The sequence below is a fragment of the Argentina anserina genome, chromosome 4 (assembly GCF_933775445.1).
Source record: "Argentina anserina chromosome 4, drPotAnse1.1, whole genome shotgun sequence".
Classification (NCBI taxonomy): domain Eukaryota; kingdom Viridiplantae; phylum Streptophyta; class Magnoliopsida; order Rosales; family Rosaceae; genus Argentina; species Argentina anserina.
Window position 1 is genome coordinate 19,235,778 of NC_065875.1, and position 26,962 is coordinate 19,262,739.

The 26,962-nt window shown below is 37.0% G+C and overlaps 2 protein-coding genes, 1 long non-coding RNA gene and 1 pseudogene across 7 annotated transcripts; 2 read left to right on the forward strand and 2 right to left on the reverse strand.

Annotated features, from left to right (window-relative positions):
* Positions 1 to 771: 771 nt before the first annotated feature.
* Positions 772 to 4,876, forward strand: LOC126789786 (probable protein S-acyltransferase 7). 2 transcript variants are annotated; one of them, XM_050515837.1, is made up of 6 exons: positions 772 to 1,241; positions 1,395 to 1,633; positions 1,791 to 1,973; positions 2,444 to 2,752; positions 3,150 to 3,383; positions 3,479 to 4,876. In XM_050515837.1, exons 2-6 carry the CDS (start codon positions 1,493 to 1,495, stop codon positions 3,914 to 3,916), a joined length of 1,305 nt encoding a protein of 434 aa, XP_050371794.1. In that variant the 5' UTR covers positions 772 to 1,241; positions 1,395 to 1,492; the 3' UTR covers positions 3,917 to 4,876. The 2 variants fall into 2 exon arrangements, 1 of the variants encoding a protein (XP_050371794.1); XR_007671622.1 differs by lacking the exon at positions 772 to 1,241 and having other exon boundaries at positions 1,338 to 1,633; positions 3,479 to 4,264; positions 4,406 to 4,876.
* Positions 4,877 to 5,881: 1,005 nt separating this feature from the next.
* LOC126790980 (potassium transporter 5-like) lies at positions 5,882 to 20,882 on the reverse strand (annotated as a pseudogene).
* LOC126790981 (diacylglycerol O-acyltransferase 1B-like) lies at positions 15,620 to 17,964 on the reverse strand. Of its 4 annotated transcripts, XR_007671772.1 has the most exons (4): positions 17,384 to 17,964; positions 16,996 to 17,146; positions 16,401 to 16,481; positions 15,620 to 15,713 (listed from the first exon to the last, which is right to left on the reverse strand). XR_007671772.1 is itself a non-coding variant. In XM_050517369.1 (2 exons), the coding sequence occupies exons 1-2, from the start codon at positions 17,723 to 17,725 to the stop codon at positions 17,081 to 17,083; spliced, it is 408 nt and encodes a 135-aa protein (XP_050373326.1). In that variant the 5' UTR covers positions 17,726 to 17,964; the 3' UTR covers positions 16,955 to 17,080. The 4 variants fall into 4 exon arrangements, 1 of the variants encoding a protein (XP_050373326.1); XR_007671771.1 differs by lacking the exons at positions 16,996 to 17,146; positions 17,384 to 17,964 and adding an exon at positions 16,593 to 16,939; XR_007671770.1 differs by lacking the exon at positions 15,620 to 15,713 and having other exon boundaries at positions 15,723 to 16,481.
* A 1,189-nt stretch (positions 20,883 to 22,071) lies between the features above and the next one.
* On the forward strand, positions 22,072 to 25,058 carry LOC126791443 (uncharacterized). Its single transcript, XR_007671818.1, has 3 exons — positions 22,072 to 22,155; positions 22,262 to 22,452; positions 23,417 to 25,058. It is a non-coding gene; the product is annotated as an uncharacterized LOC126791443 (long non-coding RNA).
* Positions 25,059 to 26,962: the final 1,904 nt, after the last annotated feature.

Consider the following 26,962-nt stretch of genomic DNA (forward strand, 5'->3'; position numbering starts at 1 on the left):
AAAGAAGACAACTACCATCAACTGTCATGAGTCATACCAACATGAGCTGATTACACATTCTTTGGCAAAGAAGACAACTACCATCTTTCACAAATGTATGTCTCTATTCAGAGAACCCAACTGTAATATTGGTAGAATAGTTATGACAACAGCTCCATATAAGATTGGTTGTAAGCTTGTACACCTGTAGTTGAAAGTGCACCAAATCTGGTTCACTCTTCTCTTGATTTCATAGTTTCACTTCAACCACTCCAATCATCTTCCAAAAAAAAAAAGATATTAATTCATAATGAACACTCGACTACAATTAAAATATTTACCCAGAGGGGACTATGTTAATTTTTACTTCTTCTCAAATTGTCTTTGTTTTTCCTTATTCAACTAATTAAACCTACAATGTTTAGATTATAGCATAGAAATTAGAAGATATTTGCATCTTTCATATTATAAATATGTCATTCCCTCATGCAATCTTGAATCTTGTATAGTTGTATTCTATACAATATCTATAACATGGACGGCGTATCTATGTTCCGCATGAAATCCCACATATCATCTTTGTTAGGATTTCATCAAAAACAAATCTTCCTAATCTCTAGAACTAAAGAGAAAAGAAAAAAAGAGAGCCGGAGACATAAAAAGCAAAAGCAAAAGGAAGGGCGCCTAAACTTTCAATGTACGGGGGAGGCAGGCGGAGGCCCTCCAAAGCCAAAGCGCCATTAGAGACATTGGTAGTTTTTTTTTTGTGAAAGAGAGAGAGAGAGAGAGAGAGAGAGAGAGAGAGAGAGACATTAGTGCGTAAACTAAGCTCACAAGTGCTGGAATAAGAGTTAGAGATAGCTCCGGCGAAGTCATCGGCTCACATACTTGTCTTCCTCTCCCACAACCTAGTCATAATTTCATTCCCTCATTTGAAAAAAAAAAAAAATTAGTTAGGAGCCAAAAATATTCGAAAAAACCGGCGATCCGAGTTGTCGGGAAAGGTCATTGCCACGGTGGCAAAACGCATTCTTCCTTCTCTCTCTGTCTCTCTGGGACTTGTTAATCACTATCTCATCTTCAAACTCCTGTTCGTGTTTCCGATCCTCTCTCCAGTTTTCTGAGCTGAAGCCTCTGCACATTTCACCGGAATCATACACCCGGAAAGCCGCCCCCTTCTTTTCAAGTCACACCACTTCGGATTCGGCGCTCTCCTCCCATTTCCGGCGGATCCAGAAACCGGAATTCGACATAAAAGCAAGGTACGCCTCAAAGATTTGATTTTTAATCGAGAATTCAGGCACCCATTTCGTGAAAGATTGTTAATTTCCTACTTTTTTGGGTGATATTATAGAAAATATTGGGATGAAGTTTGGGGCTTGATCATGATTCTGAGAGTGTTGTTTGGGGGACAGGTCTGTTTGTGTTTCAGATTGTCTAAAGAAGACAGCGCCTTGTGCTTGAGATTGAGAATCGAATGCATTGAGCTCAGTAATTTATAGGGTCCGGGCCAATGAGAAAACACGACGACAACGACATGGTCAGAACGCCGGATGGAATGTACGTGCATGCTCATCATTCCAGCTCCGACCGCCGGATTATGGACACGCCTGGCCCCTCCCTCAGAGTTTATCAAGTTTGGAAAGGAAACAATGTACGTCTATTTTCGTCTTTGGTTTTTTTTTTTAGATTCAAAGACATATGCAATGTGTGCATGGTTACTGATTAGTGCTAGAATTAGCTGGGATTGGTATTTGGATTTGAGGAAACGTACAATGTGTCTCATTGTTTGCATGTTTGTTTGTGTGCAGAGATTTTTCTTTGGTGGCAGACTGATATTTGGTCCGGATGCCAAGTCATTGATTCTTACTATGTTGCTGATTGTGGTTCCGGTGATCTTATTTTGTGCTTTCGTTACTAGTGGACTAGTTCATGTGTTCCCCCACCGTATTGGCAATTGTATTGTGGCTATAGCTGTCGTATTCGCTGTCTATGTGAGTTCCTACTTTACATGACTGGTTCACCAATTTCCTATGCATATATATGTACCTGGTTTGAGGAAACTAAATAGTAAGAGTAGAAGTTTTCACTCATAGCATTGTTATTAAGTATGTGCTATTTCTCTTTCTGCTAAGTGCGTGCATAGGAGCTATGAGAGTTAACTTTCAGTTCCGAGAATTGAAGTAAAATATAGAAATTCAATGTTTGAACCTTAATTGGACCATAAGGACCCACAAAATTTTGTTCCTGCTTTGGCAGATACACATAATCATTTGTTAGTTTTCAGCTTCAATGAGATTTGTGAAATAAGAAAGCTATTATAGCATTTTCTAAAATAGTATCGTCTTTGTTGTATCATCAGTGAAAATAAGTTCATTTGCTTGACTTTTCTTTCAAAAGCTTGCATATTGTTTGTACACTTCCTATAATTTTAGTATTGAACGGTTTGGACTGACTTCTGCAGGTTGTTAGTCTTCTCTTGATTACAGCTTCAAGAGATCCTGGCATCATTCCTCGAAGTTTGCATCCTCCTGAACCAGAAGATGATGGTTATATGTCTAGTATGTCATCTGAGTGGCCTGGAAGTCAGAATGGACCACCAACTGTACCGCCCACAAAAGATGTGATGGTTAATGGCTCGATTGTCAAGGTCAAATACTGTCATACATGCATGCTATATCGTCCGCCCCGATGCTCACACTGCTCTATATGCAACAATTGTGTGGAGCGTTTTGATCACCATTGCCCATGGGTGGGGCAATGTATTGGGAGAGTATGTTTCACTTTGACATTTTAGTTTTCCTCATATTAGCTTGAATCAGAACAGCTATTCTGTTTCAATATATATTATTTATCTTTGTGATACGAAATCAAACCCTGTAGCATTAGATCTTCAAGAAAATTTTAAAATACCCTGCATATATGCATTATGATATCAATACCCTGCATTTGTTTCTTCCTGAACCCTAAACCCTAATCCTGAAGTCAGTAACTGGGGTTGTGAATTTCTAGACTTATTCCTTCTGAAGTCTGCACCCTGAATATATGCCTGTAGCTGCAACATTACTCTCTCTCCTTGTTTGAGTTCACGGGGCTAATGTTTTTCACAATTACCTCTGTTGGAAATAGATAGCCTAACACGCTTCATTTATTTTATTTTATTTTTGCAGAGGAATTACCGATTCTTTTTCATGTTTGTGGTATCCACAGCCATGCTGTGCCTCTATGTCTTTGCCTTCTCCTGGGTAAACATCATGAAAATAATGGATACTTACCATGACAATCTCTGGAGAGCTTTGTTGAAGTCACCAGTTTCAGGAATTCTTATTGTATATACATTTGGAGCTGCATGGTTTGTTGGAGGTCTGACCAGCTTCCATCTATATTTGATCTGCACCAATCAGGTTCCTTATTTGTTACCTGTATCACTCTTTGGTGTTCCCATCTCTGTATCTCTCACACTAAGATTTTTATATTTTTCTTTACTTTATCCTTGCAGACTACTTATGAGAACTTCCGGTATCGGTATGCTATTAAGATGAACCCGCATAATCGTGGGTGTTTTGAAAATATTGCAGAAGTCTTCTGCTCTAGAATTCCTCCATCAAAACATAACTTCAGGGAAAAGGTTAAGGTCGACTCGTCTTCTGTCTATCCCATGAGCCCTGAGATGCCCAAAACAAGATATGACACAGAGATGGGAAAACGCCAAGCTGTGGCTGCTGAAGATCTTGAGGATTTACATAGTCAGATTGAGACTGTTGTTGGATTTGATACGTTGGAGAGGTGTGGGACTCAGCCAAGACATTCGAACTGGGATCAGAAAGCCAACTGGCCAGCCTCACCTGATATACAAATGTTGGCTGCTGAGTTTGGAATGTCAGATGGTTCAACAACAAGCAGACAGAAAATTGAAGGGCCTAATGACCTACATTAGAGCAATTTATGTTTGATCTTATAGCCAAGTTTGATAATAGTTGCTAACCTGGATGTTAAAACTTGAATACTGACGTAGTGCTGAACTCCCTCCCCATGGGAAGGATGTTATCAGGCTCAAGTTCTCAGTGTTCGGACTGGTTCAGTCAAACAGTAAAGAAACATATTGCCATATATCAAACTGCATTTATAGATACCTGGATTGAAGTGTATGTTCTTCTGGAAACCAAGGTCCATCATCTCAGTCATTATAGTTGATTGAATCACAGAAGAGCTTGTGTGATGCGGTGCAGTTCTTGAGGAGGTGGCTTTCAGTCATGCCGGCAATTGACATCCATGGGATATATATGTGAGTTGTTTTAGATTTGAGTTGAGAAGAAAAACTAGAGAAAATTATTGTTCACCTAGAAAGTAGTTGTATGTAAAGGATTTCTTCTATTATATTTTGTATATTACAAACACGAGTTTATCTCATAAAACTTTGAGACAGTAAGGACTGTAGGTGGAGGATAGAGAGGCGTAGGAAGAACAAACTTGAAGATACATTTCCCCTGTGTAGCTGCTGAAATGTTGAAGCCTTCTCTGCTACAGAGGGAGCTACATCGACTCCATAATTGCCCTTTACATGCCATTCTAGTAGGTCAGCAATTTCTGAGGCATATAGTTTATTCCATAGATAGATTGGCTCTTCATCCTCTATTTTTTTATTCTTTCCATTTTCGCTTGCCAGATTATGTGTTTTGGTTGAATGGCTCGTTATATCATAGGGGATGCTTTAGAAGATTTCATGTAATGTAGATTTAAGCTCTTAATAGAAGTCATTTCCTTTGAGAAAAAAAAAACTGAAAATGCTATGAAGAGTATCAGTCACTTCATGTTTCTTAGTAATTAGTACTAGGTTTTTTAAATTTTTTTATTGAGAGAAGTGGATGCCCCTCCTGGACATTGACGTGATTTTAGAATAGTCAGAGAAATAACAACATTACCCTAAAGTATCTCTTAAACTAAAGTATCGAGAATCAGGTTTTTGTTTTTGTTTCAATATGGCAGGGATTGTGATATTGAATCAGGGACTTGCTATCAAAATAATATTGCACTCTCCTCATTTAGTCTGCAGATTCTTAACTGCTCCTAAATATAATGAAACTCATTGCTAGCTGGGGACTATACTGGCACTTAGAAAGTTAGAATGCATGTATATTCAATACTCTACTAAATGCATATTACTTTCAACTTTTAAAGTTTAAACATTACTGTCAAATCCATGATATAATCTGTTAGTATTCCACTGGAGGACACATATTTTAGAAGGATTATGCTGTTAATATGAGTTGTCATGAAGAATTATTGGTTAAGACTAACTAATAACACGAAAGGTTTAGGGTGGAAGTCGAGAGTTGATCCACATTAAGAAGAGATCATTTTGCTGTCTATTTCTGTTAGTTTTCAAGCATATATTTTGTGAAGCAAACCTTACGATTTTTCTTTGAGGCATACTCAGTTATGGTCCTAAACTCTTAATGACCTTTTTTGGAACGAGCTTTAGCGGTTTCAACCTTAATTTCTTGTCCAAGATTTGTATTAACGGTTTATTTGCCTCAGAGTAGTTCATTTTCTTACCAATAAGACGTACTTGTGTATTTTTCTGCATAACCCTATCACCTTCCCTAACTACTTTATGGTTTATTTGGCTGCGTAGTTTGTACATGATACTCAGTAAACTTAACATGTATAACCCTCGTACATATTTTCTGGAGAATAGTATAACCTTCATTCATTGAAATTTATATTTAAGTAGAATATAGTCAAGCAGAACAGTAATATTAAAGCTTGTAAAACAACCACGCTTTCAAAGTCTGAGGATCTACTTGTTAAACATATAGATAAGCACATTATGCAATCTATCACTCAATTGCTTACACAATTTGGCTCCAATTGTCCATAATGGAGGCAATTATTTGATTGTAGAGATTGTCACCTCAAGTCTCAAATCTCATAGGTCATTCCAACCCTGAGAAGCCTACACTTTGGAATTGCTAATATGTTCTCCCCTTGTCTAAAGTTTTTCCTCAAGAAATCGTACATAGTTGACTATGAATTTCTTGAAGAGAGATGCATTTTCTGCTGCAACCACTTCTGTCTCTCCCAGCAGATATACAATCCCTTTTTCCATTTCTGCTTGCACGAACTGCATTTCCTCTTCGGCCCCTCGGATCAGAACAGAAACAATTCGGCTAGACACAATCCGGTTAGATGAATTTGTCGACCTAGTGGCATTGAACTGAATTGAGGGTGAGGAACCAGACGAAGGGTTAGACTGTTGCACTGCTTCCACTTGCTCCTCTACTTTCCCTTCATTCTCGGGTGCTTCTTCCTCAAGTACAAAGTGTTCATGGTGAATGAACTCCTCAAATTCTCAATTAACTGTTGCTCAAACTCTTTTGGTCCCTCCATTCTGTCATTGTAACCGTATCTGGCTACACAACGGAACATCCGGTACTCGCCTGGCTCCAACTGTCGGAATAGAAACCTCTCCTCCGCTGCAACTTTGCTGAGGGGAATGGACTTGATAGACACAATTACTACAACCGAATGAATGGAGGGTATATTAGAAACAAAATGAGAAAATATTAGAGGAATTCCTTGCACGAGCTCAGAATAGAGAAGTCCAATTACAGGGACGCGGTTAATTTTGGGATTCAAGGCCAATTGTCTCATGTATTCGCTTGAAACCTTGTTGTTGAGCTCAAACACGTAGCGTCTCTTGTGTACATAATGCCAAATCGCCATGAGGAATGCAGAAATCACCAGAGGAAGGTACCGGCCTTGAACAAATTTGGACAGAACTGCAGACGAATAGACGATCTCGATGGAAAGAAACCCGACGAGGAATAGAGCAATCAGCCATATGCTGGTCTTCCGTATTACCAGCATAATTAGAGCAAGTAAACATGTAGTGATCACCATCACACTGACCACTGCTAGTCCATAAGCGTGTCCAATCTTTTCTGTTGTCTAGAAGGCTACGGTGATGGCCACGCAAGCGATCATGAGCATATATAGTTAACCTCAGGTATGTATGCTTGGCCTTCGTACTTAGCAGAGTGTGAACGACCTTAACTCGTGGAAAACAACCGAGACTAAGGGACTGAGAGATTATCGAGAATGCCCCGGAAATCATAGCTAGCTTGGCTGGCTATAATGGTAGCGGCTACGGCCACAACAAAGGTTGGCCAGTACGACGGATCTGCAATATTATATTGTAATTATCAGTTAAGTTTGACGACGACGTACTAATTACTATAAGAAAATTCTGCACACTTTTAATTTTGTTGTATACCGATCAATGGTAAAACTTCAGCAATTTTGGTTGAAGGAAAGTGATAGATCGAGTCACCTGGGACTGAGCTGTAGAACGTCTTCTCCACTTCGTGAGGGAACTTGCGGAGGTATGCTGCCTGGCCACAGTATGCAGTGATTAACGCGGGAAATGTAATACAAGAGAAACTGACCTGCGAATACATACATGATTAAGAACTCTAACGTATTACTTGTAGAATGTATCGAGGAACAAATTTTTAACTTGAAATCCCATGTATCAAACCCATAAAGTATTTACTAGTTAATTTATTTAGTTGAAATCTTAGTGAAAGATAGTTGGATACATATGTGATTATGTGATTATTTTTCTCTCTCTGACTCTTTTGTAATCATATGGGATGAGGACAAATTGTTTTTCAATTATATGTACAGCATTTTGTAAATCAGTAAACACTGAAAATGAGAAATGTCAAACACCCGTCAAATCGTCAAGAACAATATTGTATATGTCATTTATCTCTCTATATAAACCTAAAATTTAATCTGGTCCATGTAAAAATCTTGATCACTTGGTCATCGTTTCAAAGAATCACTGTACTCATCGCTCAAAAATATAGTTTATTTAACAGACATTACTGCACCTCGTATCATAAGGATTATTCTACAAAACAATAATTAAGCTAGGATGGCAGTGGACTTTAAAGAGAACTTAAATTTCAAGGTACGTACCTCTGATGATGATGATGATGATGATATATCCCTTCTTGACTACACAGGTCCGCAACACTGTTTTGGTGCGGATTTCCATTTTTGCACCACTTTTCGATTAAATATCTGCATCTCCACCGTTTAGTATCTAGCTAATATTGTGTAGATTATCTCTACAAAATTTCAGCCAATTTGGTAATCGTTAAGGCTCTCAAAATTGTGTTTTTCTATTAAAACATGAACGGTTCATGTTTAACAGAATTCAGTCCGTCCATTTGTATTTCAATTTTGAGGACATTAACGATCACCAAATTGGTCGAAATTATGCAGAGATGATCTACACAATATTATATAGATACTAGACGGTAGAGATGAGGAAATGCGACCGAAAAGTGGTTCAAAAATGGAAATCTGCACCAAAATCATTGGTGCGGACCTCCTTATTTGAAAAAAATTGTATATTGTTACAGAAGCATGTAATACACATCGAATAGGGAGAAGTATCATCTTTATTCATTGTTAATGAGACCTGATATAGGCATTAGATTGAGTATCACGTTGAATAAATGATTATATATCATTCCTTATCTAGACTAACCTATACTAATTAGGACAAGATACACCAGAAGATTACGGAGAGTAATTCTCCTACAACACTCCCCCTTGTATCGCGATCCTAATGTGTCATGGTGCAATACTGTTTCCTCGGTAAAAACTTTGCCAAGCAAAACAAAAATCTCTTAGGTAAAATAAAAAACTTGGTCGAAGGGAAAAAGAGCACAACACACCAACTATAACTGAAGATAACATGTGGTATAGACTCCCCATGAAGTTTGCAAAACAACTCCCCATGATTGGTAACTCAATCTTGGAGTTTAGATAGATAGCGTATACGAACCCTCTTCACATTCTTCAAAAGTAGCAATGGATCAATGATTTGAATATCAAATCTCGCCAAACACTCTTAAATCAAACATGTACACTTATCCGTACATTGATAAATAGAAAAGGAATTGCATAACAATTCAAAATAAGAGTTTGTAATGAAAACAGATTCACGCGTGGTATGACCTTTACGCATTTAAACAATCATAACTTCTTCGATACAATATACAATAGGTATGGATGAACCGTAAAACGTTTTGGAAAGTAGACACCCGTGATTTTCCAATGATATGTGTTCACAACCTAATTTGTTCTGAGCTGATCACAAAGCTCTGTCAAAGTTGACTCAGATGCAAGTTCCGGACAAATCCGTCATATTTTACTAAAACATATATAACTTACTGAGTATAATATATATGGTCAACTGGTTAGTGTCTCTATAAAGTAGACATATAGAGCTTTCGAATGGTCAAATTCACCATTTTTCAATAAGTGAGCTGCCTTACAGGTCCCGTGGAAGTTGACATACGAATCTTGACAGATTCCTGCATCGCTTCATTATAGTGTCTTTTGTGTTGGGATTTAGAATTTGATGTCATAAACATGCTGTGATCAAGCATTGACTTTGTGTGGGCGCACTCAGCCAATATCTTGGCCTTATGAGTTTAAACCGAATGAGATGTCGAGTCATGTATATTACAACAAGTACATGCATACACATATCGTATTTAAATTGAGAGTTTCATCTCTTAAGACTTATCGTTACTCATCCGGTGGAAATACATCTTTTATGACTTCGACTTATTTATAGAATACTTGTAGGTATTGGTTTAACGTCCTTATTGCCTTTAACCAACCGATGAATAACATCATCAATAATAGTCATCACTTTCGAGACCTAGTATTTTCAATATCCTTTCATTCTAAGTACAGCTGCATGCAATATTGCATATCCCCAGACAGTTATGGGTAAATTACTTATGCGTAATGAGGGCTCTAGCAATAAGATTTAACTGCTTAATTGTCGCTCTTGCCCATCCATTCATGCAGAATGAACATGGGGTTACGCGAATGTCCAATCCCGGCTATGCAATAAAGTATTTGAAGAGAATTCTCCTGCAGTGTGAGGGTGGTGAGCCCTGAGTTTTGAGCAAGGAGTTTCAGAAAGCAGCATTTGGCTCTTAGTTCATCAAGAGTCCATCACACATCATTTTAATATCCCTACATTAATCAAGTTATCATACTCTGTGGTCTGGATGCACTTGAATTAGGTTAAAACCAATCCATTTAAGATCTTTATCTACATCTCTTAACTCAGTCCTAACAGAGATGATTTGTGACCACAAGCTGCAAATTCAGTTGTTTTAGAAACCACCTAACTGACAAGATATTATGAGAACAAGCCGTCTCATATTTGATTTTAGGGCGTTTTGCTAGAGAGTTTGCGCTATAAGATGAGTCTAAACTCTTCACTTTTTCACTACGCCTAACAAAGGTATAACCGATAGGATTTACATGTGCGGTGTTGACATTACCTGACCAATGACTTGTCTCTTTTTTAAAATTGGATCCTACGGCTTTCCAGGAGGCTGTGGCAGTGACATGGTTCGATCATCACCATCAATTCTTGCCAGATAGCACTTTCCACGTAGACCAATGTTCAATGTTGGAATTCTTCAACACTTCAACATAGTATATATAGTTTGACATCAAACTCATTCAACATCGTCACTCTTCAAGATCTCTCATTTGGATTGGTATTGACATTGAGGCGTCCCCCAATGATAACCATCATCCAAGAAAACAGACGAGTGAGTATCATTGATCATAGATCAAGTTGTGCCATAACTCGCATTAGTATTATCGAACCAAGTGGTCTCTCTATACTATGAATTTTTAGGAGCACGTAAATATGGGTGTTAGAAATCCAATTCCACCAGCCACACTTCCGGAACCGGTCAGAAAAGTACCGAACCAGCCGGAATACTCGCCGGAGATCAGTGACCACTTGTGTCGAGCGGATCACCATGTTTCAGGTCTCCAAATGGGCTTAAATTTTGTGAGTAGGTATCCTTGAATGTTAGGAATCAGTGGCCACAAGTAGCACCTCAATAGCCCACCGAAAAGTAGGTGAATTGGTCCTCACAATGACAAGTCTACAATTTGTAAATCTTGAAACTTTAGGCTTTTTTCATTTTTGTCATTGTTTAGGTGCTTCATAACATCTAAGTGTTATGGTTTTAGTTTAACCATGATATATGTATCACCACAATATATTTTATCCTCAAAGTGAATCATAATAAGTCAATTTCGGCTTCCATCTCATGTCACATTCTCTTTAGCGTATGAGGGTGTATGTCACTCCTAAACTTTGCTAAAGAATATGCTTGGAGATTGAGCATAGTCAATAAAGGATCATAGGGGGGGCTTATGCACATGATAAGGCATATATTACATCTCCATTACTTTGGAAGAATTTTAATGATCCGTATAACATCTTTGCTTAAAAGAATAGCATAAATGAGTCATCGATTCATTATTCTGAATCATAGTATCGTGAAAGAATACAATTCACACTATTTCGACTCATGAGATGTGCTACATCATTAGAAGTGATACATAATAACTCGTTCACAATGAGTTTGTAAGTGATAAATAATGTTGGCACAAGGATTGTCTTCAAGTAGCTTATTGTCTCACCAATTTTTATATATGGTATCATTTTGAATTCATCAACGTAGACAACTACTATGACAAAAACCATTTCATAGGTGCAATTGCTCTCTTGATGCATAAAATCATGTGACTTGAATCATAATGTCGTAAGACATTTAAACTTGAGCACCTAAACCGCTCTTGATTCTATGTGTGATGACCTCGTCATCATAGTCACAATGAATTAAAACTAGATCCATTAATAGCTTTCATTTAGCTATGCACTCAACGTCTCTGTAACATATTCATAAATAAGAATATAGAGACAAGTAGTCTTAGGTCAAGACATATAAATATCACAATATAAAGCTCGGCAAGTGCACTGACATAGTCTCGAATGGCCGCTTAACGTTATTTAAGGGTTTTAGACCCTCAAACGTCATTCACGAGTGATTTTGACATGTAAATATCATGCATATACACCATAGAACCAAATACAAGGATCAGTGTTGCCTAGACATACCCATAAAAAGATTGCCGGCGTAAAAAAATATAGCCAAAAAGGCTAGGAGTTCGTGAGGAGGCCATGCGGAGGCCGTGCAGGGGCTGCGGAGGCCTGAAGAGGGGCTGCAGTGGGGCTGCAGGGGGGCCTCGCATGGGGGCTACAGGGGGCTGTGCAGGGGCTGCAGGATGCCTAGGGGCCGAGACAAGAGCTCGGCTATTTTTCGATGCCATTAGGGGTAAAACCGGGCGGCGGACCGTACATCTTGGCGTTATTGCCAAGGCTGTATCTCATGAACCTGTTGTAGTTTGCCACTCTCCTAATCTTGTACGAGAGTTAGTTCAATTTGAACTTTGTGAAAACATCACCATATTTTGAAACGATGGAATATATAGTGCATTACATGATGTGTAACACTACAAATCATCACCAAAACAAGGTGGAAACATGTCATAACAAGACATCAATCAAGACTTCATCATGCCAATGAGGCATAAATATACTACAACAAGCATATTGTCGGTTCGAAATAAGCCAAGAGCAAATGCTCATGGCTCAGAGTCCTTTGGCGTTTTGCAATGCTAGTTTACAAAGTGTTAATCAAAATCAATAGATGATGACCCAATCCGCTAAAAATTATGGAGAACCGAAACAGATGTATAATAACAACATCAAAGATCATATAAGTGTGCATTGTGCCACACAAAGATCATGTAAGCCATACTTATGCCACAATTAAAACGTGGACTTATGTAGGTAGTGCCATGTAGTATGTAATGCGTTACATTGCATTAACATATTGTTTATGGTAATGAAACCATAAATGCATCGAGACATTCTCGTATGTTCGTTTACTTAAACTGCATGAGAATTTTATAGCCAACAATTGTATTGAGATCTTGACCAAGAAATCAATCCAAAGTGTAATGACTACGTAACTATAGTCACACTTGTGCGGTGAATATATTCAGAAAGACTTGGGAAAATACACGAATTTATAGTCATTCGGACTATTAACCGAAACATTTATGCTTCATTATTTTCATTTTATAATCGCAATGTATAATTTCTTTTGTAATCCTTAATAGTGAGAAGATATTTTGACCATAATATTTATGTCTTTTAATGAGAAGATATTCTCATGTTTTTTCATATAATAAGTGTCTTGTTTCAAGAACTTCTCATATCTCGCTCTTGTATATTTTGACCATAACATTTATGTCTTTTAATGAAACGATGTTGCACCAAAAGAAATTAATCTGGACTAGGTGTATAAACACATCCAACATGAAGATACCAAATTTCAAGCGTATGTTGCGGTCAACAAGAGGGAAGATTCGTTATGTATCAAAATCCGATACAACTTCCAAGTACTGAATTGGAGGTCAATTCCCATAATTTGGTAACTCAATTCAATAAACCGTGACAAATTTCGTTACAATGGTACACGTGACAATTTTAGTCACAAACCGATGGTATAAGCGACAATTTCCGTCGCAAACCGATGGTTGTCCCTTTTTTTTCAAATATTGTAGCTGCACACAACGGCTACGGATGGTAACAACGATACTCTCAGCCACTCCTAAAACTCGGTACTAGGAGAATCATATCCTTGTATACCACCTGAGAAACAAAAGAATCGGGTTGAAAATGAAAGAGAGGTTGAAAGTCTCCGATGAAAGACAAAATTCAGAGAAATTTAAATTGCATGAAAGCAACAACGTTAATTAAAACATACTTTGTTGTTTCCCAAATAAACAACGTATAAGAGTTGCCCTTGCTTAATTCCATGATCATGCATGATTCCATATTTCCACTAATATGCGGCGAAGTGACTCTCACCATTGCATTTTTTATCGTCACGCGATTAATATCATGGAAAACAATAACATATGGTTAGATATATTCACCATATATATATATATATTTAATTTACTGATTTACTAATAAAATTTTGTAAGACAGTAAAGAAAAATGGACAATATGGTCAATATTGAAAATTACTATTATCTTTTACTATAAAGGGTAACTCTTTTATCGTCAAGCGATTAATTTCATGGAAAACAATAACATATGGTTAGATATATTCACTATATATATATATATTTAATTTACTGATTTACTAATAAAATTTTGTAAGACAGTAAAGAAAAATGGACAATACGGTAAATATTGAAAAATACTATTGTCTTTTACTATAAAGGGTAACCCTCTTCTACCAAGTCGGGTCGGACTCTGAAATTTGGGTCGGGAGGTCTGCAAATCCGGGTTCGGCACTCGGATTCTGCGTCTACCACATATGGGGTCACTCGTCGACATCGAGACTGAGGTTGGAGGATGGCCGAACTAGGTCGCTGCGAGGTTGGACGGAGTCGATCTCCAAGAGATGGGTTGACAACTCTGGGTCGAGCGATCCCAGCTTTGGGGTTGAGGCAGCAGCACACGGAGGCTCGAGTTTGGGGCGTCATCACTAGATTGACGACGTGGTTCTGGGCACAAGCGCCAGCGTGGTTGCTGTGGCCAAAATCGGTGAAGGTGGGTGCCTGGAGCGAAATTTTGAGTGCCCACTTAACCCGATTTATGTGTTTTTTTTCTTTATTTTTTTTTCTGCAAATTTTTTTTTCAATAGAAGTAAAATATTCTTTATCTTCCGTGGAATCTTTTCATGACAGAAGGAAATTTTTCAGAAATTAGGGTTCTAGACCTAGGAACTCAGAGTTAAAACTACGTGTTGATAACGTGTTACAGAATAATGTAATACGCATCGAATATGAAGAAGCATCATCTTAGTCATTGATAAAAAATCTTTATATATATATACATTACATTGAGTATCACGTTAATTAAAATATCATATATCATTCTTTATCTAAATTAACATATACTAATTAGGACAAGATACACCGGAAGATTACATAAATAATATATATATAAGGAGATTCCTATAGTACTGAACGTGTCTCATACGTGTTTGAAAAATGGGTTTTATATAGAATGTTGATGCATGCCCAAATGTCCTTATTAGTTTGGACAATGTCAACTCAAATTTCACTACTAACTATCAGGCCAAAGGGGATGGCAATTATTCCGTCCCACTTAATGTCATTGGAGATGGAATCTGTTCCTAAATGCCACCCAAAGTCCCTTGGGAACAAAAACCTGTCCATCTCAGGATGGTACATCTCCGTCTAGGGTCCCTTCCTTCTCTGGCACGGTTTATCATGCCGTCCCACTCCTTTCCATTAGTCAAAATCCCCTCTGACAGTGAACAGTTCCCATTTCTTATTATATTGTTTCTGATTTACCACAGACTTTGGCCTCCGTCCCCAATGTTTACCACCAGTATTTTATAATTTCTGTTGCTTGTGCTTGTCTGTCCCTTAGTGGTTACACAACTAACAAAAATTTAGTCCGAACCATAAGGCTCAGCACAATTATATCCAAGCATCCAACTCTTGACCTTGTGTGCTACTAACTTCTGAAGGTGCGAATGGATGTTGCTGCTACAAATACTAGTCTTGTGCATATCTAGATTGGCCCATACCTACAAAGCAGTAACAACTCTGTTAATTAGACAAGTAAACCATTTACAATTTATGTTAAAATTAGATAAAGATGATTATGAATAAGAATCATGCCTTGTTTGTCTACGCCAATGTAAGCACAGTTAACTGCCTTAGCTTTAGTGCTTGATCAAGGACCAATTGTGGAAGACGACCAACATTACCTATGATTCAGCAGTCTCAGTTTTAGATATCCCATCACAATATGCTAGGAAGAAGTTTGAGTAAATAAATGACTTAGAGAAATCGTTCTATAGGCATTTCATAACAAAGTACACCACTAATCATGTTATTTCTAAATCTATAGCCGATCAACAAGCTACTGAAGTTATTCTTAAAGGTGTTTTCAATCTATTACCTATGTTGCTGTTAACTAACTGCTTTGAGTATAGGAGCAGCAAACAGGGAAGACAAAAGTGAAGTAGCAAATTCTATGGAAACAGTACAGAATTCAGTTTTAGAACAAGCATACGTGAATAAAAGAAACTAAACATAAGAAGCAACACAACATAAAGAACAATGACAATAGTTAGCTAAAATTAATTAAGACCGTGGGATTAAGTGATTGACCAAGGGCCAATGGTACATGCGAGCAAATAAAAAGTCATAATGACTAAGTACAGTTCTACCAACTATTATGGTTGTAGCTCTCCTCTTAGATAACTCCATTCCTGTTTGTTTTTACCAGAGAACACATATTAGCACCATTTACTTTACATACCAAGTCAGAGTTTGCAGTGTATGGAATGTGCAACAAAGTGCTATATAAGTAATTCGTATTGAACTTGAAAGCAAAATGGCCAAATAAAAATGCGTGAATAACATCTAAGTCAGTAAGTTGAATACTTTACCTTTCCACGATACCATGGAAGCTTGTCCTCAAGGCCATGGTGATGCAAGTAAGTCACCACGTCCAACCTTCCTACAAACCCCTACATTTGAATCCAATTTTACAATCAAAGAAGGATGGTTGATATAGAATAAAGATGAACATCAAAGTCAAAGAAAGATGATTGATCAATCAACTCATAAGAAATTAGAACCTTAAAGTGAAGACTGATCCTTAAATAGAAGGATACACACATCCTACAACATGGAATAAATGCTTTTAACTTTAGAAATTTGAGTATACTTCTGCATACAACGTGTCTTTTATCCTCCTATCCTTCTTGGTCAGTTACGATCTCACATTTGCTAAATCTTTTTCTATAAACGAAAGTCTCCAGCTTCTCTGACTTCTTCTATATGGGAATCCTTCTTCTTCAATGTTATTTGCCGGACAGAATACAAGAAAACATAAAAAAGGATAAAAGATGTGAATAAGTAGTGCAAAGATATCATTTATAGCATAAAATTAGTTGCAACATAGATACTTGGCCATATAGCATCATACCAAGCTGAGTAACACACACACACACACACTTGTGCTCTAGAGTTCAACTTTACCATATGGTTTGTTGACAATCCAGAAAGCAAACCAGTGACAATTACAATGCAAGCAATGAGGAGGTATGTTCTTTCTCCGTATGATTTAACTGTAGAAACTTGATGCATGTTTGACAAGAGGGTCGACATTGGAGAAGTCCCTTCTACTTCCCTGTGAAACCAATCTGATCATCAGAAACTATACCTCAAAAACAAACTGATTACAGATTCTATGTACTGTATCATCATAAACTATACCTTAATAATCACAAAACAAGTAAAACCAGCAATCAAAATCACACTCACTCTAAATTTAGAAATTGCTTCACATTTTCACTACTCAATTACTTATAAAAACAATCACAAACGAACTAGCATTCTACAATTCAGCTTCAAAATCCATAACTACCTGTCTGAAAATGGCGTCGGAGCTGAGCGGACTCTCCTTAATCCTCCGGTGAGCTGGAATCTCTGAAGGCCGGTAAGCAAACTTCACCATAGAGCCGCTTCCATCCTCCCCGCCGCTGTGAATTGACTTCGCCAAACCTTCATTCCTCGCCTTGCTATCGTCTCCGTTGATCTTCACCAGCACCGAGTCCTCACTGGACGTCGAGTCGGCGATCAATTTCCCGTCCTTAGAATCTAAACCCGCTTCTCCTCTCGCAATCAGCTTCCGCCGCAGATCGGACACCGCAGCCGGACTCGCGGCGACGGCGCCTCCGCCATCAGGCGGCGAATCTGAAATCACCATTGGAAAACCACCACACTATGGCACTATCCACGACAGAAATTGAGATAGGAAGAAAGAGAGAGCGGAGAAGACCGACAGATCTAACGATAATCATATGGCTGTGTAGCTGTGAGAAACTATAATCAACCACTTCGTGGTCGTGGTGGAGATTAAGTTGGATCATCTTCCTCAGCTACATCGTTTGGTGGACGAAGGCCGTGAGAGAGGAGAAGGGGAGGAAAGATATGGGAGTGAAGACACTGGTGGACGAACATATTGATTTTTTCTAATTACAAAAAAATGTTTTTAAAAATAGTTTTTATTCAAATTGGGCCCACCCAAACTGATACGGTTATACTTCGGGACGAAACTTAATCAGTCTTGTCTTACCTTGTACCCCTAGGCCTGTTAATGGGACAGATTCCGTAGCTATTGTGCTGATAACCTTCAAAGTTGGTCAACACTACCATATTTGTGACTAAACGACACCAATAGTTCCCATGGACTAATATTTGCGACGGTTTGAGTTACCCCAATGGTCCGTCCCTATTGATCAAATAGTTAGTAGTGAATTTGATATCTTAATTATTGTACTAATATGATCATTATTTGTGTTCTCGATCTATTGCAGATAAAACCTCGGTCGATCGTGTGCTCCATTAATATTATGCTAGGATTGCTTGATAGCTAGCTAGAAAATATATATGAAGATCGATGAATGAAAATGCATACGCTATTTAGTTTTAAATTTCTATGTGCATGCTGTGAGGTAAACAGGTGCCTGGTTATTTTCTTATAATGTTAATTTCTAACTAGTTAATGGTTATGAACAAGAACTTGCGGACTTCACATAAAAGTTTTAGAGTCTGATCGAAATACAACACTGCTTGGACGCAGTTCTATCCGATGACTGAAATATTTATAATTTCTTTGATATTTCCGCAAAATTTTTCATATTTTGGCATATGGATATATCTGTTACATATCAAAACATTTTTCAATAACAATTTTCGAAATTTCCCAGTATTTCCTGATATACTGGAAACTTTTAAAATTTCCCGATATTTTCATAATATTGCCACGTGTCATGCCAACTTCAAAATAAAATAAAAAATCACTTGTTAGGAGAATCGAACTTCTGATCCATCTTTTTGCAAGCTTATTGTTATATATGTCTCTTTTTATTATATATTGCATTTCATGTCTCAATATTCACCTAAAATTGAAATAAAATCGAACTAATTGTTGAGAGGAATCGAACCCCTTTGGTATAGGAGGAAGCAATGATAGACCTTACCCTTTTGAGGGAAATTCAACATGCCTTATCCACCATATTTATTCTATAATGAGATGAAATCAAATGAAAACATATGGACACAATCTGATGCACAATCTTCACAAAGCTATGGTTATGATCAAAGTCGAGAAATTTTTGATCCAAACGGGAACTATCAGTACCTCAACCCACAGTCAATCACTCACGACCCATATGGTTGTCATATAAATCAATATATGCAAAATTAGAAAGGTGAGGTATCATTTAATGATTATTCTTCACAATACTCAGGATTTTACTCAAAGACATGATGAAGATAGTGAAAATTTTGTACCTCATAGATCTTTTATGTGGTTCTAAATTATTTATGTAATTTCATGTTTAATGTATCATATGTATATAAGGTGTGATGAGATAGTCTCCCCTTAGGTGTATATATATATATTAAGTAGATTTTTAATAATGCTCAATATTATAACTCAATATAAATTAATAGTTATATAATAATTTATTATGATCTATAGTAGATTATTAATCAAATAAATTTCATTCAAAATTTCCATGTTTTATATAAATTTCTATCAATTTATTTATTTATTTTTAATAGAAATTTTCCCGAAATTTCTATCAAAATTTACAATTTTTGAATCCTTAATATTTCCGTTATCGCCGTAATTTTAGTCATTGGTTCTATCATTTCTGGAAGTTCGCATGTCTTTAAATATTGGAAATATAAAGGCCAGTGAAAAAGAATATGAACCAGTAATGCAGAGAAATACTCCCCCCAGGGAAATCCACCCTTATTTTCCAATCCCTTGAAAGTACTGGACTATGTACATTGGATTGAAAGCGCGAAGAACATCAGTGTCATGTACGAACAAGTTGTGAAGACCAATGCCACTGATGAAGAGGAACCACACCAAGATTATAGGAGCGAAGGAAAACCCCATTTTGTCGGTACCGAATCGTTGAACAGAGAAGATAGCGACCAAGATCAACACCGAAATTACCACGACAGCATCTGATATATTTTGTGTGAGAGAGAGCGCGGATCAAATATATTTCACAGCTAATACGCATACAGATCGATGATACGCAGTATATTGATCGATCTATTAATTTAAGCGAAATTGCTCGACGTTAAGTATTACATACTTTTGCCTAACGATTCGATTCCACTCACTGCAGAAAGAACTGCAATCAGGTTGAACACATAGGCTATTGTTAAATTTTGCAGAAAAATTAAATAGGTATATTATTTAATTCACAAACAGTTATTTATTGGATATCATTCCCATGAGTTGGCCGGGTAGATGTATTACCTGATTTGGATGGAGTAAGAACTCCATCTCCAATTACCATAGAAGTTCACATAATAGTGACAGTGAAGAGTATGTATTGAGCCATTTTAGTGTTTTCCAGCATCTTCTTAATCTCTTGGTCTCGTTTCAACTCATTTGATGGTAAGTCAAGCTTGTAGCTAGTTCGATAGCTGCCTGTCTTCTGGCTGGTTATTCGGAAGTAAGCTCACCTTTGCATACCGGCATATCAAAGAGTACAGAGCAAATGTCTCCCCTAGAAGATGAACATGCACGCATCATCATATGGAAATGAAATTAATTACAATACGTATCGATCTTGTGATGCAAGAAAAGATCATATTATTGGTTCGATAACTTACCTTCGCCGTTGTCATTTGCCCACAAGACGATGAACACATACTTGAGCATGGGTAGGAGTGCAATGGTGTAGATGATGAGTGACAAGACCCCTATAATGTCGTCATTGTGCTCAATGCCATCAGTGAAAGTGCTAGAATACACATAGAGAAAGGAGACGTCCCTATGTCTCCATACACAATCCCTATGCTCTGAAAGGCCAAACTCATCGTCCTCCTCCAGTTCACCTGATGTGAGAGTACAGAATTAGCAGTTATATAAGTACAACAGATAAATGTTTTGCCGAATCGAGAATATAAATGACAAACTGGGAGTAGCAGTAACACATGCAGTGCCCTAGCTTTGCCCATGAAACCTTTCTCTCCTTCATCTGATCATTCTTTTTCTCCAACTCTTCTCCTTCAGTCTCTACCGATTCCCTCATCCTCTCCACGTACTTTCTCCGCCATATTGTTGATGATGATCAGTTGCTTATCGATCAGGAATACAATTTGGATGCATGGGTTTTATAGCCTATAAAACACTTACAAATTATAACATGTTCGCTTATTTTATTATATTTCACCCATGATTACCTTTCTTTATTCTAAATCTATGATCAATGATTCTCACTTTTTTTTTCTTAGAATATGCTCGATCATTCTCTTAGTTTTATTTTTTTCACAAATTCGGTTAAGATCTACGTATTCGGTTTTTGCAGAGGAAATTGTAGAAATAGAAGCATTGAACATTGGATAGGTCTCCGGTATAGCTAGTTTTTTTTTTTCGATATGTTCCGGAAGCTAGGTAGGAGTCCATATTCAAACAGCATTTCAAACAGCGGGCATTCGAAACTACTCGAACGACCTCTTTTTTGGTTTAGTTCTTACATGTTCAGGTTTTGCCAACACAGGACAGTCCATGGTTACTGGTTAGATTTCCGGTAGCTAGATTTCCTGCACGTACGTATTTACAAAACATATTTGACCATATTTGGAAGTCCGGGATTTGATTTTAAGAAAATAGTAACTTAGTAAATTGTGAAAAAATATGAATGTTAACACTAATAATAATAACTTTATCTGCCAATTACTGTACAAATTAACATAAGAATAATGAATGTTATATACTAGGTTAGAGTGCCGCGCTTTGCAGCAGCCTAAAGGGTATCGACCCAGTGGCAGAAACGTAAAAAACATGAACAGTAATTAAAGTAAACAGTACTAATTCTTTAGGCCGAATGAAGTATAGGAAATTGAACATTGGAGATGACGAATGTTTTTACCAAATTTTCAAGCATTTGAATAAGAAAAATAGTACATAATTTACTAATTATTTGGTGATACATTGTTCATACTATTCATCCGATCTACGATGCATTACCGATTTTGTCCTCATTTCTTCTACCTCTTTGCATTTTCATCTTCTCTACCTCGCGATCTTTTTTCCCTACTCTCATTGCTCTCAGATCGAAAGAATCTCAGATTTCAAATTCTCCAGAAACTGCGACCACTCAGGTAAGCCGGCTTGATTTGGACGACCTCCGCCTTTTCAATTTGTACCTCATCAAGGTTATTTTCTCCATTAAATTCAATTTCTTCTCATGGGTTGCTGCATGTTTAGTGTTGTTGTCTGTGTTTGGAGATGGTGGCTGCAAGTCGGGATAGTGTTGTTATCTCTCTCTCAAGCTAAAGATAAAGCTAAGCAGTTTTGGGTTTTGAAAACAAAGTGAAAACCCACTTCATCCATCTCCTTCTGACAGATTTTCAGAGGCTAACCAGTAGTAATGGTAATATAGAGATGTGGATTATGAGGTGGGTTTCAGCTAGCTGCTACTACCTTGCTTCAATAATACACACTCGATCACAATCATCTATGTATATAAAATAAAATTAAAGAATATTATGAATAGATCAGAGCTAGCTGCAGATGCGCAGTAGAATTAATCCCATGCACTTATGTTGCTGCTAACTGGTGTGAATGAAAACGAAAGCAAACCTTTAATATGCCTAAAAAGAAAATGGGGAGGAAGAAGAAAGTGAGTGTGCTTTAAAGAAGGGAATTAAGGCTATCTGACTTGATGTCTTCGAGATCTGGGTTGTATTGATTTTATTTCGGACTTGGAGTTGTAATTAATTTTGATTAGAACATCAGATTGGAGTTTCTGTCGCGGTGGTCATTTGTTCAAGATGTATTCTACTATTTCATTGTTTGATTAGTTCATGTTGATTATTTTGGTTCAATTGAAATTGGTGTTCAAGTCCTCTCATTTATACAATTTTTTTCCTATAAGAAAGTTGATACACAAAACAATCGGCCATGTTGGGGGTTAAATAAGCGAAGTATAGTAGGAGTTTGAAGTATTGCATAGTAGGAGCTTGGTCATTGCGTGTTTTATACCTTTTTTGTTGGAGCAGAGGATGGTAAACTAAATTTTATTTTCTTAAGCTTACTAGCTAGGAGCTTGGTCACCCAATCTATACCCTTCAATTTATATTGCATAGTAGGAGCTTGGTCATTGCGTTTTTCTCTAATTGTGGGTTGTAAATTAAAGTTTGTTCTTCTGAATTTTTGTAGCTTTTGCATGCAAACAGGGATTATGTTCCAAATTTAATTGGCTATTTTGCATGCCTTTAGCTATACATTGTTTTTTGTAGCTACTTTCGTTTTTCCCTGTGTTTGCTTTTGTTTTGCTCACAACACCCTCTTTCAATTTCGTTTCTCAAGTTTTGATTATGAGTTTGTACTTCATGCTTGCTTTGTTATCTGTTTTTGCAGGTGAGACTTTATTTGGAGATTGAAAGTTTTGTACAGCTAGAGGAAGGTTCATAAATATCCTTTTTCGTATTGGATACTCAGCTATATGAATTTTGTTGTTGTTTCCTGTAATTTCTTGATTAAATATAGTTGAAATATCATGTATCCAGTATGAACTAGACTGCCTAAGAAATTGGTATTCTCATTGAATTCTTTAGTAATTTACTCAACTCAATTCTCATTTACGATGTTTCTATGTGCTTTTTCCTTTGTCATAGTATGTTCCACTGCATAAAAAATGTATTCAACTTACATGTTTGTTGCATTAGTATTTTCTTCAATATGAATGAAACTGATGAAAATGTGTGAGGAGATAGAATGAAGCTAATCATTGCAATGATTAGGTTTCCATGGGAAGGTACTTGGTTGATGAGATTAGACTTTACCCGGCCAAACTGATAATATGCATTATCTGCTCCCGCTTGGATAAGCATGAAACTAATGATATACATGTGACTTCAGCATTGCAGTTCATATGGACTTTGAAAATACATATCAAGCTCCATAAACTTTTTTACATGGTTGCTCTCTAGGTATGCTATTATTGCTTCCTCTTATAGTTTTCAATGTTTGTTCTCATTCCACTGTTGGTTTTTCATAAATTATTACTAGACAGGTTATCTCAAATATATGAGAAGATGATGTTTTTAAATGGACTTTGAAGCAGTCAAAAGACCTTTTTGACTTGATGTTGATATGTGGTACATAACATAATTGAAAAGTATCACTGTATCATCGGATCAATTTGATCCCTATGTGGCATATCTTTTGAATCTTTTAATCCTATAACGATATGGACTGCAATTTCGAATTGTTTGCTTTAGTTTCTATCTCGAATATCTCCCATCTATGCTTTTCCGTCTTCAATTTCGGAGATGAATTCGAAGTTTAAGGGAGGATAAAAGTGATTTATTGTTCCGGTAAGTTTATATGCTTATCCTATATATTAATAACCATATATGAAAAGGGAATAGTTTACCCATACCATTGCTGGTTGTTTATTCTGCTATGCTGTTAAAGTCAGTTGGTTCCATTACAGCTAATATCATGCTTCTAAGTCAAGTATTAAAGTTAAAATTTCAAATTTTTGTCATATTCATTGTCAAATTTATAGGGGCAGGTGCAATACATAAATTTTTAATTTGTTGTTTGTTATAAGCATTCCCATTTTGTTTTGCAGGATGATTAAATGAATAGTGTGGTCTCAACATATATTACTGTTTTGAACTAGGGTATGACTTATGTTGTGCCATCTATAGCTTCTTTTCATCATTTTTTGCCCCCGTAGCTGTTTAGGCAAGAAATTTTGTATATTTCATTAGTGTGTTTATATCATTTTTATTACCGTCATCACATAAACTTCGTTTGGTTATGTGGCTACATTAAGAATTGCATAATGTATAGTAGTATTAAAAATCTCATGAGCATATTTTTTGCTGACATGGCGGGGTTGTAATTTAAGAATTCATAAATAATGAGTTATTGAACAGATGGATATTTCCCTCAAACTATTTAAGAGATAAGTTGCTAGACTGAGAAACTCACTTTAACACAGCTCTGGACACTGCACCCTCGATTGCATATTTGTGTTAGCAATGTATTCAAGTTAGAGAAAAACTTGCGTACAAACTAGTATGTACGCGTGCGTCCAAACTCTCGTTTATTTGGACAATTTGGGAATATAAATACATGATTTTAACCGTTCAAAAGTTTAGTTTATTACTAAAGATCATTTATGTAAAAGATCAACATAAACAAAAATCGTCTTCATAGTCGATTGCATCAAACAAATTAACGGTTATGGTGAAAGTTAGTAGTCTCATGATCAACCGTCAATTTGTTTGATGCAATCGACTATGAAGACGATTTTTGTTTATGTTGATCTTTTACATAAATGATCTTTAGTAATAAACTAAACTTTTGAACGGTTAAAATCATGTATTTATATTCCCAAAGTGTGCAAATAAACGAGAGTTTGGACGCACGCGTACATACTAGTTTGTACGCAAGTTTTTTCCTTCAAGTTATTCTCTCTTTGTTTTTTCCTTGCTTCCGCAGTTCCGCATACTTTGGCCCTCCATACAATTGCATAATGCATGACGATTAAAGATGAGGACAAGGAGCCAACTATACTAAAAGGAAAACAACTAGAACAATTATTTTGTTATAAGTGTGCTTTGATTGAGCAAGAAAATCTACAAAACTGAAGCAATTTTGATATTACTGGCATGGTGGTTAGAGGCATTTCAGATGCAAAGTGTTTGATGTTACTCTAATATGTAATGGACTAGTACTCTCTTTTGACCTTTTGTATATATACGAAAGCATTCATTTTCACTATTCAAAACTTCTCTGTTCATGATTTGCTCCATCTACTAATTTTTTAATTGTACATAGGTAAAATGCCTACCCTGTATAGTAGGCGAATAGAACACGGATGAACAGTTTTATATATACAATCAAGTTGAGTTGGGAGGATGCGTGAGGTTCGGTATATTAAATTCAAGGCAAGGCTCTATGAACATGGTTCCCAATATGGAGCATTCTGGAACGCGCCTTCTGGAATGCGCCTTCGCTCCAAGATTCATAAGGGAATTTTACTTAGCTATGCATTATGGTCCCACTATTATCTGTTAAATTGACAGACGTTTGAAACAAAAATTATAGCACACGCTATGCACGTGAGATTGTGAAATGAAATTTCGTAATATTTGCAGCCTTGCAGGTGCCGGATAAGTATAACTTTGACCGTTTTCTATTGACCACACGTGGGAAGTCGTTGTAGTGGAGATCAGAGGGAGGCGCAATTTGAAATTGGAATACTTCAGTGACCGTGGCCAAATTAGATTACTCGACTCTCTAAGCACCGTTTCCGGACAAAGAGCGGCGGGGTACCGGTTCCCATGGTTTGACCCATCGATTTTGGTTGATGCGATTGAGAATTTTGGAGGCAAAGAAGAGGTGGAAGAAGACGAAGATGACAACTCTCCGAAAGTAGCTTATTGCAATCCCCGTCGTCAATTATGGTGTATGCCCAGACTCGGCAAAGGGTCGCTTATAGTGGCTCTTTGAATGGCAGTTGTAATGGCCACTACTTACATTAAGCGCAAACACCATAACTGAACCTCTTATATTTGGATAGGACCAATGGGGTTAACAAAGTACGTCCTTTTGTGGGTGATTTTTCGTGTTTAAATGCTCAGCTCATCTTGGGTTGGTGTTGGTGTTTTCAAAGTATCTCAACCCTTTTCTCAACTCAGTTCTCTCTTCCTCTTCTTATCTCAGAGGATCTAGCTCACTCTCTGATTCTCTTCTTCTTCTTCCAAGCTTCTTTGTACTTTGTGCTAACGTGTGTGTTCTGTGAGTCACAATGAGTGATGGTAATGACTAGTGAGGACCGTGATCTTACTGACTCCAAGGTATGCCCATTTCATCTTTGACTTTGTTCGGTTGTTCTTGTTTTGAGTTGGGTTTTGAACTGTTTTGGGTTTTGGTTCACAAGTTTGG